This window comes from Hirundo rustica, chromosome 1 (assembly GCF_015227805.2).
Source record: "Hirundo rustica isolate bHirRus1 chromosome 1, bHirRus1.pri.v3, whole genome shotgun sequence".
Classification (NCBI taxonomy): domain Eukaryota; kingdom Metazoa; phylum Chordata; class Aves; order Passeriformes; family Hirundinidae; genus Hirundo; species Hirundo rustica.
This window is the reverse complement of record NC_053450.1, coordinates 930265-948400: the sequence shown is the minus strand read 5'-3', so window position 1 is coordinate 948400 and position 18136 is coordinate 930265. Positions and strand designations below refer to the sequence as shown.

The 18136-nt window shown below is 48.5% G+C and overlaps 1 protein-coding gene across 1 annotated transcript; it reads left to right on the top strand.

Moving 5' to 3' along the window:
* Nucleotides 1–972: 972 nt before the first annotated feature.
* On the top strand, nt 973–5238 carry LOC120758707 (prostate stem cell antigen-like). Its single transcript, XM_040077287.2, has 3 exons — nt 973–1231; nt 3555–3659; nt 4800–5238. Exons 1-3 carry the CDS (start codon nt 1180–1182, stop codon nt 5009–5011), a joined length of 369 nt encoding a protein of 122 aa, XP_039933221.1. The 5' UTR covers nt 973–1179; the 3' UTR covers nt 5012–5238.
* The last annotated feature ends 12898 nt before the right edge of the window (nt 5239–18136 follow it).

Here is an 18136-nt window from a genome sequence, read left to right as displayed (position 1 = left end):
CCAGGGAGGAATTAGGATTTGTCAAATCACCTCCTGCAGCAGATTCTCCTCTGGCGTAAGTCAGAACAGGAGTTTCAGTCTCTACCCTTCATCCCACAGCCACTGATAAATGATCCACCTGCACACCTTCCGTTCAACCTGGAAAAGTTCCCCACAGCTGAACTGAGTGCGAATAAATCCCCAAAGGAAAGAAATGCCCAGCACTAATCCCAAGATCCCAGGTGGGGGGAAAATAATTAAAAGTTGAATTTAGCAAAAAAAAAGCCCTGTTTTCTTTTGTGCTGGCGTGCCCTGAGAAGTGGTCACACGATGTGAGGAATGGGAGAGGACTCTGCTCAACCCACGAGAGCAAACATTCGCACTCGAGGCTGGAATGTGGCTGAACTCACCCTGTCTTTGATGGAGAAGTGGCATTTTTTGGACAAGCCCGGGTTGTTGACATTGCATCTGCCGTGAGTCAAGTGTCCAAATTTGTACCCAGCCTGCGCCAGACAAGAGCACACAAAGAGAACCAAGGCACAGATGAAACGTCTCAAAACACCAAATAAACCCAGCACAAAGCCCCCCTTGGGTTTCAAACGTCAAAAACAAGAGTTGGCTGCTGCTTTTTAACAGAAAATAAATGCAAACGAGGGTGAATGACCTCCTCAGTACCTGGAAAGGCCGATGCACTTTTGATTTGCCCGCATAGCTCCCTACCACATACCTTGTTATCACGAGTATCACTCACACAGCCAGATAAATACCCCGAGCTGTTGATTCAAAGAACACTTTGTCCTCGCTTTAAACACAATTACTCCACTCAGGGTGGCACCGGGGGTGGAGAGCCTCGCTCACAGGGTGCCACCGCAGCCTCAGTGGCTCGAAAGAAATGCATAAGGCCGTCCTTGTTCGGAAGAATTTGGGGCTTTTTCCACTCCTGTGAGCACTTCGCCCAAGGGTAGGAGGGAAGGAGGCGGCGGCAGCGCCTCAGGAGCCCAGAGAGTGGCAGGGGGAAGAGGAGAGGCACCAAACACAAATAACCCAACAGGCAAAGCAGCCCCTCCCTTGGTCCTGCCAGCAGCTCCCTCAGGTGCCTTCTCAGGGATGACCTTGTGGGCACGCCCGGCCTCCCGGGGTATATAACCTGCCCCAGGAGGAAACAACCCGGAGAGGCAGCCCCAGAGAGGTTATCCCGAGATGAAGGCTCTCCTCGCGCTCCTGCTGGGAGCGCTCCTGTGCGTGGACTCAGGTAAGACCCCCACAAAGGACCCGCCCCGCATCCCTCCCTGCGGATTTTCCGCCTGGAGGAAGGATTTGGGATGGGCTTTGGTAATGAGGGAAGGGATGCTGATGCATTGTCATCCCAAGATGTTTCCCTTTGGATGGGCGTTGGGTGGGAAAAATGCACAGGGCCACCCTGGGGATGGGGGGAACCTGAGTGCTGGGGAGAGCAGGTTCCAGGAAAGATTAATCCTGAATCCTGAATTAATCAAAATACAAGTTTTCTTAAGCCGGGCCATACAGTTAAGGGGGAAGGGGAGGTGCTAAGTGGGACGGGAGGATTATTTTCCTTCTTCCCAGGCTATCAAAACTGCAACATTTATGCAAAGTTTTCCTCTAACTTCTTTCCTGCCTCTTCCTTTCAAAAGCAGACCCCGACTCTGCCCAGATTTCCAGAATTTTACTAGAGCAGTAAAAATGACAATGCCATGATGTGTTATTTTATAGACTGAATGGGTGGGGTTTAGACAATGTCTGAAGGTTTTTATAGCCTCACAGAGAGGGGAAAAAAAGGCATTAAAGCAGCTTTTCCCTATTACCAGAGAAGAGAAGAATCAAATTTGAGCAGTTTTTCAATCAGCAGACGATGCTCAAGGAACAAGCTGTGAAGGATCTTGCACAGCCGTCAGACCTTCCTCTCTGCCAGCTTCCATCAGAACACTCGAAATTTGACTTTTACTTCTTTAAAAGTCAGATCAGTGTGGGAACAGAGTGCAGCACTCAGACAAATTAGGGGTTGGCTCCTCACCCCTGTGACTGCATCAGTCATTCACACCAGAGGGGCTCGGACAGAGGGACACCAAGTGCCTCAAATTAATTCCTTCGGTCACTGATTTCTAGACAGTGTCCTAAAAGAGTATTCCAGGCATCAGGACATTGAGCTGGGGGATTCGTGATGCAAATTTGGTGGTCCTGGGGCTGCAGGAAACACACACACACACAAACACACACACATATATAAATATATATATGTATATAAACTGACACCTGCAAGGTTCCAGTGACACCCTGGGGCACAAGTAGGTGGCAGGAACAGATAATTACACCACAGTCTCACTCCTCTGGGGACAATTTTTCACCAGGGCTGGATGCTTGGGAGCTGCCAGGTTTTTCCTGCCTTGGCTGGATGCACAGAGCAGCCCAGCAGGAATTTCCAGCACTGATTTCCAGCCCCTATGGAGTGGAATTTTCATGAAGGGTGGGAACAAGGGAAGACCTGGAGGTCAGAGAGGGGTGAAAGCCATTTGCACTCTGATTTCTATGAGGGTATGATGGATAGGGTGAGTCAAAAGTTAAGAACCGAGACAAGGGGCTGGAAGAGACTTTGCAAATTCCTTCTTCATCCCTCACTCAAGGCCAGGTCAGATTGGAGAAACCTGGTCTAGAGGGATGTGCCCCTGATGAAATGATCCTTCCAACCCAAATCTTTCCATGATCCTCTTCAAGCCCAGCTGTTCACCTGCTCTCTTTTTGCTCCCTCGCTGCACTGACTGCATCCAAAATAACTTCAGCACCTGCCAAACCAGACTCCCACCTCAACTGGGTATATTATTATCCATTAAAAAAAAAAAAAAAACCAAAAAAAACACCCACTTTTTTTTCCCCAAAGCAGAGGAGATACCTTCCTTTGAGGATCCCCAGGAAGGGTCCTGTTTCCCAGTGCAAGCACTCGGTTGAATTCTCTGGAGAGCTTGGGATAGAAGATCCATGAGAGCTGTAGAATTGTTCCCCACCTGCAGGGCTGGGTGTGGTTCTGGGGTCCAGCATCAGAAGGATGTGGAGCTGCTGGGGCAAGTCCAGAGGAGACCATGGAGGTCTCCATGGAGGTCTCCATGCTCCAAGGGCTGGACCCGCACTCCTCTGGAGCTGGGAGAGCTGGGAGTGTTCACCCTGGAGAAGAGAAAACCCTGAGGAGACCTCAGAGCCCTTTTCACTGCCTAAAGAGGCTCCAGAAGAGCTGGAGATAAATTTTTAGGAAGTTCTGTTGGGATGGGATGAAGGGTGAATTTTTTTAAAACTGAATGAGGGTGGATTTAGGTTAACTATAATTAAGACATTTTTTATAATGAGAGTGGTAAAAAAATAAATCAGGCTGCCCAGGGAAGCTGTGGCTGCCCCATCCCTGGAAGTATCCAAGGCCAGGTTGGATGGGACTTGGAGCAACCTGGTCAGCTGGAAGTTGTCTCTTCCCAGGGCAGAGGGGTGGCACTTGATGATTTTGAAGTCCTTTCCAACCCAAACCATTCCATTATTCCCTGATTTGTCTCCTAACCCCCCTTGTTCTCTTGCAGGTTCATCTTTGCAGTGCTACAGCTGCACATCCCAGCTCAGCAACTCCAAGTGCATGACGAAGACGACGTGTGGCGACAAGGACATGTGCAAGACAGATGTGATCCGTAAGGAAAAGCAGGAGCGGGCAATGTCTCAGTTGGGGTGCTGGAGCCAAACATCTTCCCAGCCTCGGGTGTCCCATCCAGGCTCACCCAGTCTGGATACACCTGGTGGTTTGGGCCAGCAAACCTCAGTGTGCAGATGTCTTTCACCTGCACAAAATTAGTTTATTTCTCTTTCACAGCACTGAAAATATCTTGCTTGCAGGGGCAATGGTTAATTTTTTGCAGTATTTGCAGGCATGAATTAAAATAGGAGGGGCTGAACCTGGTCCAAACTGGTTGTGAAGTTAGGAGGTGCTGATTTGAGGTGAAATCAATGAAAATGACAAAAATTTCATCTCTGTGTCCGTGGGGAAACATCAAAAACTAGGATTTTGTCCTCCTGTTCTAGATCTGGTTTGGGCTGTCCAGATCTGTGCCGACAGCTGAGTTGCTTTTAGACCTGGGGCACAAAACCCATCAGTGCCCCATTGAAGCTCCTCTCTGTCGGGCAGTAGATGTGATACCTCCAGCAGGAATTATCCCAGTTGGGAATGTGCAAATCCATGGCATTCACATGCATGGGAGCCAAGATGTTGTAAAGAACTCTTTGTTATTTGTTGCACGTGGCAAAGATTCGTTGCCCAGAATGGATTTCAGATCTCCTGGAGGTCAAAATCTGCTGGCAAACAGCAGTTGCCAAAAATGGCCAAAAAATTGGGCTGTGCCTCTCAGAAACAAATCAAACGATAACTCTGCCATCTGAAAGGGGAATAGCCGTGTTTCCATAATTTCCCAGGTGCTGAAAGGCTCCATGCAACAAAGATGTTTGGGATTGAGCTTCACATGAGAGAGGACAGGGTTAGATGAGATATTAAGAAGAAATTCCTTTTTTTGAGGGTGGTGAGGCCCAAAGAAGCTGTGGCTGCCCCATCTCTGGAATGGTCCAAGGCCAGGTTGGATGGGGCTTGGACTGACCTGGCCTAGTGCAAAGTGTCCATGCCCATGAGGTGATCTGGAATGTCCCTTCCAACCCAAACCACTCCAGGATTCTGATTTTTGTCCCACAGATCGAGCTCAGATAAGAGCAACGTCCCGTTATTCATTTCCACGGGGCTTGGCTGGTGCTGAATCCTTGTAATCACGGTCCTGCTTTCCTCCCAGGGGTTGTGGGGCTCTTCAGCATCATCAGCAAGGGATGTGACTCCTCGTGTGACCCCTTCCACCAGGACTTCAACGTGGGCAACAGGAACATCTCCTGCTGCAGCAGTGATCTCTGCAACGTCAACGCCGCGGGCAATGTGAGGTCCAGCTACGGGCTGGCCGGAGGGATAGCGGCCGGAGTGCTCTGGACAGCCCTCAACAACAAGTTCTGAGGAGCAAAGATGCCTCCCATGACCACAGAACGCCTCGGAGCACCCCTCTAATAACAGGAATTGTACCCAGGAGCCGCGGGGTGTGTTGGGCACCCAGCACCCTGGGAGCTGATGGCAGCTCTTTGCCATATGATGGCTTCTGCTTTAATCTTATTGCAAAGCTCCAGTGCTACCAGAAAAGGAAATGTGTGTCCATGTTGCCTGCAAAACACCTAAAATAAAGTTATTTCTCCACCATCTGTGAGTGTGGCAGGTGTCTGTCTCTCCGTCCCCTATTTCTGCCCACAGCAGAGCTGCAGAGGGGTGTTTTATGTCCAGCCAACGTCCAGCCCAGGTCATTGCTGCGCAATGTGACCTGAAGTCCCTTTTATGACCAGGTAACCTCCCCAGAGGATGAGGGAAAGGCTGCGGATGTGTCTGCCTGGGGTTCAGGGAAGCCTTTGATGCTGCTTCCCATGACATTCTCCAGGAAAAAATTGGCAGCCCAAGGGCTTGGGAATGTGTACTCTGGGCTGGGTTAAAAATTGGCTGGATTCTAGGCACAGAGTGGTGGGGAATGGTGCCACATCCAGCTGGTGGCTGGTCACCAGTGGTGTCCCCTGGGACAGTCCAAGATATTTATTGACAATCTGGATGAGGAGGTCAGGGCCACCCTCTGGAATTTCACAGGTGGCACCAAGCCGGGTGCGATGTTGATCTGCTGGAGGGCAGGAAGGCTCTGCAGAAGCATCTGGACAGGCTGGATCAGTGTTCCAAGGCCAATGGTTTGAGATTCAACAACCCCAGTGAGGTGTCTGAGCACAGGGCAGATTCTTTAGTGTCTCTAATAAGCAGTTATAGCCCGTCTCTATTGTTATAGAATAAAAGTTATTCTCTGCCTTCTCCAGCTGATTTATTTTATGGATATAAACCTGGATATTCCCACCTTGCATGGGGAGATCCTTTGGCAAAGGCAGAAGAAAAAGCATCGTACAAAGAGGCCTGAGAGAAACTCTCAGGTGGGTTTTCCCAGCTACATCCATGTGAAGGGATCTGGTGAAAAAAAAAAAGAAAAAAAATTAGGAAAACATGGAGAGTGAATCTGGGAGAGCCCTGGGTGGGAGAACAGGATTTAAAGAGCTGTGAAGTCAGGACAGCAGTAGGTGGAGGATTAAAAGGGAAGGGAGATTGGCCAAGAGCCCCAAAGTCCTCTCTTCCACCTTAAAACCTGTTGGAGCTGCCAAGGATCCACAGGCTGAAATGACAGGGAATCAATTCCCTGGTGAGGATGAGCCACCTGGAGGATCCATAGCCATGGGATGAGGTTCAAAAATCCCACCTGAGGTGAAGTCAGAGGGACGTCAGGAGATAATGTCTGCTGTTGTGAAAGAGAAAAGCGCGCAAATCCTCGGGATGCAAGGCTAATTGTAAGGAAGCTGTTAATTGTAGGAAGCTGGGAAGGGGTTTCCCCAGAGGAAATCAAGAATGAGCCACCCTGTTTATAGGAATCCAGTCTGGTTATTGGTGAAGGGAGGATATGGGACAAGCAGAGCGATTGATTCTGGCTTTTCCAAACCTCCCGAGTCACATCCCTGAAAAAGGGGCTCATCCACCTGTAGGTCTTCCAGACAGGCTGTTTTCTGCATGGGTGACCAACTCCAGGAAGTCTCCATTCCAGGGAATCCTCTCCTCCAGGGAATCCTAAGGATGTCCCTGACACCTTAATGCCCTTTGCCCACATTCTGGAAGAATTTTTGAGCATGTCCACATCCAGAGGCCATTCCCAACAAAGCAATTTGGCTACAATGGTCTTTTCTGGAGACTGGGAATTTAACTGGCCAAGGCGTGGTGCCACCAGAGCCGTTGGAGTCCCCAGGGATGTTGGGTGAAACAGCCTCTTCCAGCTCCTGGAGCGCTCAAGCACATTCATAAAATCATGGAATGGTTTGGGTTGGAAGGGGCCTTGAAGATCATCTCATTCCAACCTCCTGCCATGAGTGGAGACACCTTCCACTAGGCCAGGCTGCTCAGATCCCCATCCAGCCTGGCCTTGAACGCTTCCAGGGATGGGGATTTTGGGAATTTGTACCCAAAAATAAGGTCGGGGAGCATCAATGGGGGCTGTTCAGCTCCAGTTTAACCTGTTGGTCTCATGGCAATGCCGTCTACTTCCTCGAGCATGTAATTGAGGAGTTTCTTCCCAGAGCCAAGAGGTGGCTTTCCCAAGCTCTGGTGGCTCAGACCAAATGTCTAAACACTCAGAGGTTCAAAGGATTATTTCTTCTCCCAGTTTCTGATCTGAAGGAGTCCAGGATTGAGCACTGAGTGATTTTCACCTGGATTTACCTGGGGATAAATCTTCTTTGTGGATGTTTCTGGAAGCTGCACAGGTAGGATGGCACGGAGCACCTCTCCTATAAGGAAAGGCAGAGAGATCTGGGGTTGCTCAGCCTGGAGAAAGAAAGGCTCTGGGGAGAGCTATCAGTGGCTAAAGGGGCTCCAGGAGAGCTGGAGAGGAGCCTGGGACAAGGAATGGAGGGACAGGACACAGGGAATGGCTTCCCACTGCCATAGGGCAGGGATGGATGGGATATTGGGAAGGAATTGTTCCCTGTGAGAGTGGTGAGGCCCTGGAACAGGTCTTGCCGGAGAAGCTATGGCTGCCCCATCTCTGGAAGTGTCCAAGGCCAGGCTGGATGTGGTTTGGAGCAACCTGGAATAGAGGAAGGTGTCCCTGTCCATGGTGGGGGCAGTTCCAGCCCAAGGTGCTCTGGGATTCTGTGGTTTGGTGGTGAGATTGTTTAGAGAAGGGGCAGCTGGGAGAGGCTGAGATTGGGGCAGACACAGCAAAGATCTGGGCAGGAACCCCCTGTGGAACTGACGGCACAGCACCTGGAATAGCCCCAAGCGTCACCCCCCATCCAGGTCACCGAGAGAGCAGCCTCAAAAACAGCCCTCGAAATTCTGGGAAGGGCAAGGAGGTGGTGACCTGGGGCAGATAAACGACTTAGCTGTGGATCAGAACCTGGGCTGGGCCAGGGCAGGACCAGGAAGAGGATGGGATGTTTTCCCAAGGGCTGGGACTGCACGTTGGCTGAAAGGCTGCTTCCCCTCCTGCTTTAAACCCCTCACAAATCTCAACAGGACTCTGGGTCAGGTCCCTCTGCTCTGCCCTGCACCCTCTGTCACCAACGTGCTCAGCTGGTGCAAAAATCTGTGATAATTTGTATTTTGGGTGTTGATAAAACATCCTGAGAGCGTCTGCAGAACACACGAGCACAGTATTCATCTGAAGAACAAGGCTGGGTGTGTTCTGCCCAAGGAAGTTGCTTCTTGAACAGCTTTATCAATTCTTGCGTCCCCTCCACACTTCTCAAAGGGTCTGAAGTTGAGTACGGGGTCTTTAAAAAACTCAAATGTCCCAGGCCAGGGTGGATGGGGCTTGGAGCAATCTGGTCTGGTGGAAGTTGTCCTTGCCCACAAGAAGATCTTGAGGGTTACTTCCAAATCAAAGCATTCCATGATTCTAAGGCTTCATGATTCTCTTTACTCCTGGTATAATTTCATCCATCATCCCTACGGATAAGGATTGGGCCGTCCAGTATTTCCTACAGCACATTATAATTTACATCCAATGCCTTTACCAGTCTGGAAACTGTCACCGAGTTCCTCTGAAATCAACCCAGCTTGCAGCAGCTGATTAAAAACTGGATTTAAACCACTGGAGAAAGTCGGATGAGCTGGACTTAGGGACCAGCAGTTCCTTGCTGTGCTCCACATTTCCTTTACGGCCCGGGGCGAGTTCCACGGCATTTCCACTCCTCTGCCTTGTACAGATGTTATCAGGCCCAGCACAAGGAGAGATGCTCAGATAGCGACTTTAACGGGCCAGGGGAGAGATCGAGGCTAAAAATGACCTCACAGAGTCAGCTGGGGAAGGCTCACCCGCTCCCAACCCACCCTGCCCGGCCACATTCCTGCTCTGAATCATGCAGGGGTTGCTGTGCAATGAGGGAGTTTCTGGGGACAAATAGAACAGAGTTAGCTCTCCCAGTCAGCTCTCCTCTAACTCTTATTTAAACTGATGCCAAACCAATGCATTTTCAGGGCTACCTGAAAACAGAGGCCAGAAAAAATTAGGAGAATAAAAAGCAGTTATATTTATTGAAGGCAAATTTCAGGCTGACAAAGCCCACCCAGGGGCTACGCCCAAAAATGGACAACAGGTCAAGGGTTTTCACACTTTTGTAAGTTTGGGCAATTTGCATATTGAGGGTTAATCTTCCAATTACAGATTTGGGTAATGAAGACATTTACCCCAAGTTTGCTCACTCCACAACTCACTTCTGTTTCCATCTCTCGCGGCCTGAGGCAGTGAGGTGTCCTTGATTGCCAGGCCTGGAGAGGAATTGTTGTGTCTGACCAAAATGGGAAAGCAGCAGCTCACACTGTGTGTGGAGGTTAGAGCTGTACCCTAAAGAATTGCAGGATTACAAATATATGGAAAATATAAAAGCTTAAATCCTAAGGCATCGTTATCACTAAAGCCGACGCGAACTCCTGCCCTTTGCAGAACTTCCCTCGATGAATTGTAGCTGCTGCTCATGCAGGACAAGCCAAGTTCATCCCATGGCATCTTGACTAATCCCACTCCCATTCCTGCCACTTGACAGCTCCATGTGCCAGAGATCCCTCAATCCCACATTTCTGACCTTATCCCGAGCTCTCTTAATGCTTTCCCAAACTCCTCCCCAGGACTCCTTGCAAAACGGGTGCTGCTCTGACTCCTCTGAGGATGCGCTTGATGCTCAGATCCTCTTGCAACCCCAACCTCCTCTCTCTACGGCTCCTCTGATTTCTCTTCCATATTTTATGGAGACATCACCTTAAAATCCATTGACTCAATAGAAAAGCTCTTGTAACGTGGCTTTTCCCAGAATTTTTTACACCAAACGATTTCGCCCCTGACACTGGAATAACCTCTATGCCTGGAATACTGAAATTTAAAGGCACCTGCTCACCTCTGCCAGTGGTTCCCCACATTAATCACTCAGGAGCACCAAGACCCAGCCCTGGAACCTTTCCCAGCTCTGCTGGTGGCCCTCGCTGGCTGTCACCACCTCCCCTGAAACAGAGGTGACAGGCATGGGGCTGAGTCAGAAAAGGCAAAAGCGATTTGTTCCTTCCCCTCTGTTTATTTTCATCCAGGCCTTGAGGGAATCTGTGGAATGAGGACTTCACCCGGGGCAGGGGAGTGAAAGTGGCGCGATGGATTTGTGCTCCTCAGGGGTCACCACACACTGAGTTATTTGCGGGGACAAGCCTGGGTGGTGCCGCGCACAGGTGACAAACGAGTTGTGATGTCTGCTTTTGGGTTTACATTTGGCAGCAGCCTTTGAACTTGCAAAAATAACCGATTCATCTTCTCTCACGGATAAATCCAAGAAAAAATTATGTAATCTCTGTCTGTAACCTCCAGTATTTCTTTAATGAAGAGGGGGGTAATCATCCTCCTTAAAATACTATTTTTGGACAACTTCTCAACTGCCATAACTCAAAAGAGAGGAAGGTGTGGCGAAGATTTCAAATCATTAATTGAGAGGTGATAATTTGAACACACCTGACCTATTTAGAAAAATAAAGGCAGACTTGCCACCAGAATTCGACTACTGAAATAAAACGGGAATACTTAAAAGAAAACAATTGGGAAAACAGCCCTTTGCACCCTTGCTCCTGCAGGGAGGAGGCAGGGAATGGTAATTCCTTGTCAGGGATGAGGTGCTCATGTGCAGTCATTGCCTTTGGACTGGCTCCAGTTGCCTTGCAGTAAAATGACGGAGCATTTAACAACATTCTCACACCCATGGACTATCAAAGACAGCTGTTTCCCTGCCCTTCATAATCCCAACCAATTAATTTATCTTCTTTGATGTTTTTGTGGCAAACGTTCTGTTATCAGCTGCTCCTCAAGGGCGGCAGCTCTGCCCTGCTTCTCCTCGTCCTTCTGATGGGGAAAAGAAATATTTGCCTTTGCCGTGGAGATCTGTTGATCCACAGTTTTCATGGCAAGCAGGGATTCGTTGCCAGCATGCCCCTGACAGAAATTCTTGCAAGGGTTTTCATCACCTGTATCTATAGGAATCGAGAATTCCCTGACACTTGCGTTCCCAGAAAAAATTCAAATGCATTCACTCCCTGGGTATTCCCCAAATTTATTGTCCCCTTGTAATATTTTTTTTTTTTTTTTTTTTTTTTTTTTACATTACTGTACAAGTTCTTCGGCCCATTTTGGGATAAATCAAGCCCAGGACATCCCGTAACACATTGTGTTCCCTGGAAGGATCCTGCTAAACAAGCACGGGATACACCCACGCACCCCCCAGAAATGCAGGGTGAATAAAGGCTGAGAAAATTATTTCCTTAAAAATCATGGAACCCAAAAATGCAAACAACTCACTACTTTTCTGGCCATCCAAGAGTGGGACCAGCAAGTCCCAGGCCCAGAGGTCACATTTCCAGGACAGTGGACACCTCTGGGCACTGGAGGTTCCTCATCCCTACTGTCACCAGCATGGGTTGGGGTCAAGGATCTCCCAAACATTTCCTGGGGGTGGCAGAGGAGTTAAAACAACCCAAAGAACATTCCTAGAGGCAGTTTGGATACAATCAGTAAGTTTTGGCAGGGAAAAGAATGACAGACCATTTTTTTTTAGTCAGCTTCAGTGCCAGAGACTCATCCTCAGCATCTCTGTCCCTGCCCGTGGAAGGGAGTTGGTTGAGAGGATTTTTGATAACCCTTCCAAATAAACTACTTCATTATTCCATGGTCTTTAATTTTTTAGATGTTCTGCAATATCTGTTTTAACCAAGAAATTATATTTATTTCAGTTGAGATGTACAGCAAAAGGCTGAAGACGTTTGAAGAGACTGAAGGGTTTTGTGTAAAAATGTGACATTGAACTGCAAGATTGCTGGGGCAGGAGAAATCGGAGTAATCTGATGAAGGAAACTCCTTTTCCAAATGGATCCAGGAGTTCCCAGACTGAATCATTCCCTCCCAACCTGGATCTGTCCAAAACTTTTCCAAAGTGTCTTCAACCAGTCACTACCTCAACACAGGTCAAGGTCTACAAAACTGGTCATTGCTGTTGCTGGTCCATGGTAAAATCCTCACATCCAGGGCTGCACATCAGTATTCTCCATGCTCAGCAGGAATTCTTAATATCCAGGCTGGAAATGTTTGTTTCCCTCCAAAGTTTTGTGACTCTCTTCTGGAGAAATATCTCGTTCCCAGAGACCTTTTTGTAAAGTGGAAAAGTTGCAAAAAATAGAAACGGAGTCCGGGATGGGTATTTGTTCCCCAGCTGTGAAAGAGAACGAAATTAAAGATTGGTGGGATGAAGTTTAACAGGTCCAAATGACAGATTCTGCACCTAAGATGGAGCAATGCCAGGCACAAGATAAACTGGGAGAGGAGGGACTGGAAGCCAGTCCTGCAAAAGGAATCTGACAGGATCTCCTTGGGAGTCACCGGCGCGTCTGGCAGCCGAGAGGACAAACCACATCCTGGGCTGTGTCCAGGGAGATTATCCCGCTGTGTCCAGCATTGCTGCAGCTTCCCCTAAAACATTCCGTGCAATTCTGGGCCCCACAAATTAGGGAATGATGGGAGCGCCCTGGAATGTGTCCACGTGAGGGCAACAAAGCCGGAGAAGGGCTGGAAGGAGCATCCTTGAGTTCGCTCTGGGTTTGCCCAGTTTGGAGAAAATTAAGCTGAGAGGGAACCTCATTGTGACCCCCTGAGGAGGCAAAGTGGAGAGGGACGTGCTGAGCTCTGCTCCCTGGGATCCAAGGACTTGTAGGAAAGGGTCAAAGCTGCACCAGGGGAGGTATAGACCAGAGATCAGGAAGAATTTTCTTACCAAGAGGGTGGTGAAACACTGGAGGAGCTTCTTGGACAGGTGGTCAATGCCTCGGGTCTGTCAGAATCTGGATTTCAGAATATGCTTTAAGTTCTGGTCAGTCCTGAATTGGTCAGGACTTGGACTGGAGGGGCACTGTAGGACCTTTCCAACTGAAAATTCTAGTCTAGTCTAGTCTAATCTATTCTAATCTAAAATAATCTAATCTAATCCAACCTGTTTAGGGCAGCTGGCTCTTCCCCTGCACAGATTTCACCACGCTTTCGGTGAAGAACCCCAAAACACCGAGGGTGGAGCCCAAACAGACCAGGAAGCAAAGCCACAACACCGTGTGGCTACGCCAAGGTAAATACCCTGCCACCACCACCCCGGTGATTCACCACGAAATAAAAACCAGGGGACACCTCTGCACCACGGAAAGGACAGGGAAACTTTTGTTGGCTCCAGGATTAGGATGTCGACGTGAACAAGCCCAAATCCTCTGGTTAAAGTAGGACTCACAGCTGCCTCTTCCCAACCGAACACTGGGATTGGGAGCAGGCAGCATCCTGAGGAGAGCCAGGGATGTAGGAGGCAAAGAGACAATGCAGACGCTTTTTGAGGGTGTTTGGGGAAGGGTGGATGTGCTGCTCTGCCCCACGTGATGGGGCTGTCTCTCCAAGAGGAATCCCAGAGGAGAAGGGTCTCGTCTGCTTCATCAACACCAGGTTCAGAATCATGGAATGGTTTGGGTAGGAAGGGAATTTAGAGATCATCCAGTTCCAACACCTCTGCCATGGGCAGAGACACCTTCCACTATCCCAGGTTGCTCCAAGCCCTGTCCAGCCTGGCCTTGGACAATTCCTGGGATGGGGCAGCCACAGCTTCTCTGGGAATTCCATTCCAGGGCCTCTTCACCCTCACAGGGAAGAACTCCTTCCCAATATCCCACCTATCCCTGTCCTCTGGCAGTGGGAAACCATTCCCTGTGTCCTGTCCCTCCATCCCTCATCCAATGTCCCTCTTCAGCTCTTTTGTAGCTCCTTCAGGTACTGGGAGGGGTTCTAAGGTCACCACAGAGCTTCTCCTCTACAGACTGCACAATCCCGACCCTCTGAGCCTTTCAATATATTTAATAGGATATTAAGGCAAACAGATCCCACACATCACAACCAAGTGAATATTCCAATTATGTCACCCTTATTTTCCTTGGCACCTTCCTCCAACCCCATCCAGGCAGGACTTGGGAGTGCTTTCAGCAGAAACAAGGTGTAAATTTTAGTCTCACCTCGCTCACATGTGGAACTTTCAAACCTGCTCAGTTCCCCCCAAAACGAGTGGAAATGTTACCGGGGCACTTTATCCCCCATCATCTACTTCTACCACTCCAAATCTTGGAGTTTTCCAAACATGAACTGCCAGGGCTCTGGCACTGTCAAAATAGTGGTGTGGAAGAGCTGGATTCATCCGTACACAGAGCTGAGCACTGTCCATAAAGTCTTGATTTTAGTTTTGGGGGGTATTTGTAAACCTGGAACCCCAAATGAGGCATTACCCAGCATCCTTGGGTGACAGGACTGCTATCCAGGATGGATAGATGGGCACTGGAGGCTGACAAAACTGAAGGTTTTCCTGGAATGTTGCTGCTGAGAAGGTCATAAAGAATTTCTATTCTAGTGTCTGGCAAAAACACTGCTTATATTCAGTCCAAACCAGCCTTTACTTCTGTGTCTCCATCCCAAATTTCCAGTTGTGAACATGGATCAGTTCTCCAGCCTTGAGAGCTCCCAGGCTGGCACTAAACCTGGAATATTTATATGGAGAAGTGAAGGACTATTTTTCTCTGGTGCCACCATTTTTTCTTGTCTCAGGCGATTCTTCCCTGCTGTTGAGTGTGTCTCTATTTGGGAATCCTTTCTCCTTCTGCTGAGAAATCCCACCTCTTTTAGAATCATGGAGAGGTTTGGGGTTTAAAGGACCTTCAAGACCAGTTAGTTCCAATCCCATTCCATGGACTTTTCAACATCCCAGCTTGCTCCAAGCCCTGTCCAACCTGGCCTGGAATACTTCCAAGGATGGGGGAGCCGCAGCTTCTCCGTGCAACTTATTCCAGTGTTTCACCTCTGTCACAGGGAATTATTTCTTCCCAAATTCCAATGTAAATCTTCCTTTGGTTTAAAACAATTTCCCCTTTCTCCTATCACCATCTGCCACTCTCCCTTTCATAAATCTTCCCTTTTGGCTTCATATTCCCTACCCATTCTCAACTCCCCGTGATCCTTTGGATGGGAATTCAGGTCCCTCAGTCACAGGAGGGGAAACGCACCCAGTGTTGCACACGTGGCCTTGTTGGTGCCTGTCCCTGCTGACACAGCCCCAGCCTTTTCCATGCTCCATCAAGTGCCTGACAGAAATTCCACGCGGGATCACCCAAGAATTTTCGCGTCTTTCATCTCCCAATCGTTTCCAGGCGACGTCCTCGTTTACAGCTCGTGCAACTGACTTGTTACAGTGGATGATCCCATTTAACCCGTGACTTGCATCCGAGCCACCTGGTTGTTAACGATATCCTGATCCTTCCCGGAATTGCTGAGGCTTCCCGAGTTTGTGCCGCCAGTAAATTCCATCCTATTTGGCATCTCCTAAGGTCTTAACAGAAAATGTTAAGCAAGAGCACTCCAAAAGTGAGGAACAGCGCTGATGAATTTCCCCAGGCTCACATCCCACTCCCAACATTTCAAATATTTCCAGCTCCTCCACTGCCAAGCCTTTAAAAAATTCTCACCCATCTTACGTCAATTTAATCTCCATCTGTGCCATCTTAATAAAAATTCCCACATTATTCTGTGTTATTACTTTGCTAAACTCATGATAATCTGACTTTATTAACACGAAAACAGCAAATACAACACAGGATTTTACGTATTTTCCTGGGATTTTTATTATTTTCCTTCCTTCAAACCCTGTTTTTACTCCTGGTATTGAGGTCAGACAGTGGCTGTTGCCACTTCTCTTTTTAATTTAGGTGCTAAATTCTGACCTCATGATTCTGCCTTAACCAATTCATACACAATATTTGGGAGTGGACCTGGACCTGTTGTTCTGTATCTCAGTTCTCCAGGAGTTCTGGGATGGAAAACGTCCTGTCCTGCTTTGTCCCAGCTTGAATACATTGAATTTTTTTGTTCCAACTCTGTTGTGGCTGTTTCTTTTTCTATGCTGTCTTTACTCCCAAAACCAAAAGCATTTTATGTATTGAATAAGCAAGTGGTTAATTCAATATTCAGTTTGCATCTATTACTACTTTATTTTGCTTCTCAATTTAAAGAGTAAATATTTTTGCATAATATTTGAATAACTTCAAATAATTAATTCTAAATAAATGAATAAATAACGTTCAATGACTTTCCCGAGATCTAAGTCATTTTGACTATTGCAAATTTTTACTTTATACATTTCTTAACCTCCCTTGTGTTACTTTCTCTGCTGCTCCATTTTTCATCCATTTAGTCTTCCCTCTCATTCCTGGAATAATCTTTGAAATTATTCACCCATGTCAGGCCACAGTTCCTCTCTCTAGAATTTTTTTCTCCACTTCTCCTCTTTTTTTTATGGGAAAAAAGCAAAGAGGTTTCTGAGTCTTTGGTTTCAGTGGACCACAAGCTTCACACTTTGCATTCCTGTCCTTGAACTTCCAGTTGACTTCTCGTTTTTCTGGATATCAACAAATATATCTGGATGTCAACGTATTTATCTCTATATCAACCATATATCAACATTTTTCTGCTTATCTAAAACTGAATCATCCCAAAACTCAGCTGGATGAGGGGACAGTATTATTCCAAGTGTTGTTACACTCCCGATCCCAGAAATCAGGGTGTGCCACCTCAGAAACCTCTCAGCAGGGAGGGAAGAGATGGGCGAGGGAGGAGAGACACGATTGGTCTGTGGTGTAGGAGGCTAAAAGGAGCTGATTAAGTCAGATTAAATCAAAATTAATTGGTCAAAGCCAAACTGGTCTGGAATTACGTAGGATACCGAGAAGTAGGACGACAAATGGAGGGAGCGTTGGATGTGGTCATTGCAGTTGGACGCGTGGATGGACGCGATGGAGCTTGGTCCTGCTGGGGAGGATTGGCAAAATTCAGGGAAAGACCAGAGTTGGAAAGGACCTACAACCGTCACAGCTCCTGGCCCTGCACAGGGGGCTCCAAGAATCCCAGAGTGTGCCTGAGGTTGTTGTTCTGCCAGGAAAAGGCAGTCCTGGCACTGTGTCCTGAGCTGTGTCCCCATGGTGCAGGCAGAAGGTGAGGGGAGGATTCTGCCCCCTGCTCCACTCTGGTGAGATCCTGCTTGGAGCACTGCATCCAGCCCTGGAGGAGCACCAGAAGGACCTGGAGCTGCTGGAGCAGGTCCAGAGGAGGTCACAGAGATGATCCAAGGGCTGGAGTCCCTCTGCTCTGGAGCCAGGATGGGAGAGCTGGGAATGTCCAGCCTGGAGAAGAGAAGGCTCCAGGGGGACCTCAGAGCCCCTTCCAGAGCCTAAAGGGGCTCCAGGAGAGCTGGAGAGGGACTTGGGACAAAGGATGGAGCTACAGGTCACCAGGAATATCTTCCCACTGCCAGAGGGCAGGCTTAAATAGGATTTTGGGAAGAAATTCTTTCTCATGAGGGTGGTGATACCCTGGAATGGAATTCCCAGAGAAGCTGCGGCTGCCCCTGTCCAAGGCCAGGCTGGATGGGGCTTGGAGCAAGCTGGGATAGTGGAAGGCATCCCTGCCTGTGGCAGGGGTTGGAACAAGATGGTTTTTAAGGTCCCTTCCAACACAAGCCCCTCCACAATTCCATGACAAAACACACATTTACTGAGAAGAGGCCTCCAGGTGACCTCATCTCCACCCTTGCAGGGCTCCTTTCAAAACCTGCAAAGGGAAGCAGGTAATCCCCAGTGCCATCCACTTTCTGATGAAGCTTTTGTCTGATGAAATTTGGATTTGTCTGCCTGACTGGAAAAAGAAACAGCTCCAATGAGTCACCCAGGAGCCACCTATGGTAGAGAAAAAAGGCTCTGCTTGGTCCAGGTGACTCCCACTACGGATTTTTTTTGCCCTGCTTCAATCTGTCTGTGACTCTGCAGATCTCCAAAGGTTATTTCTGCTGCATTTTCTGCTAATTGGTGCTCCCACACCTTTATGCCTTGACCACACAGACCCCGACGACGGGAATCATCTTCCTTGCCACACTA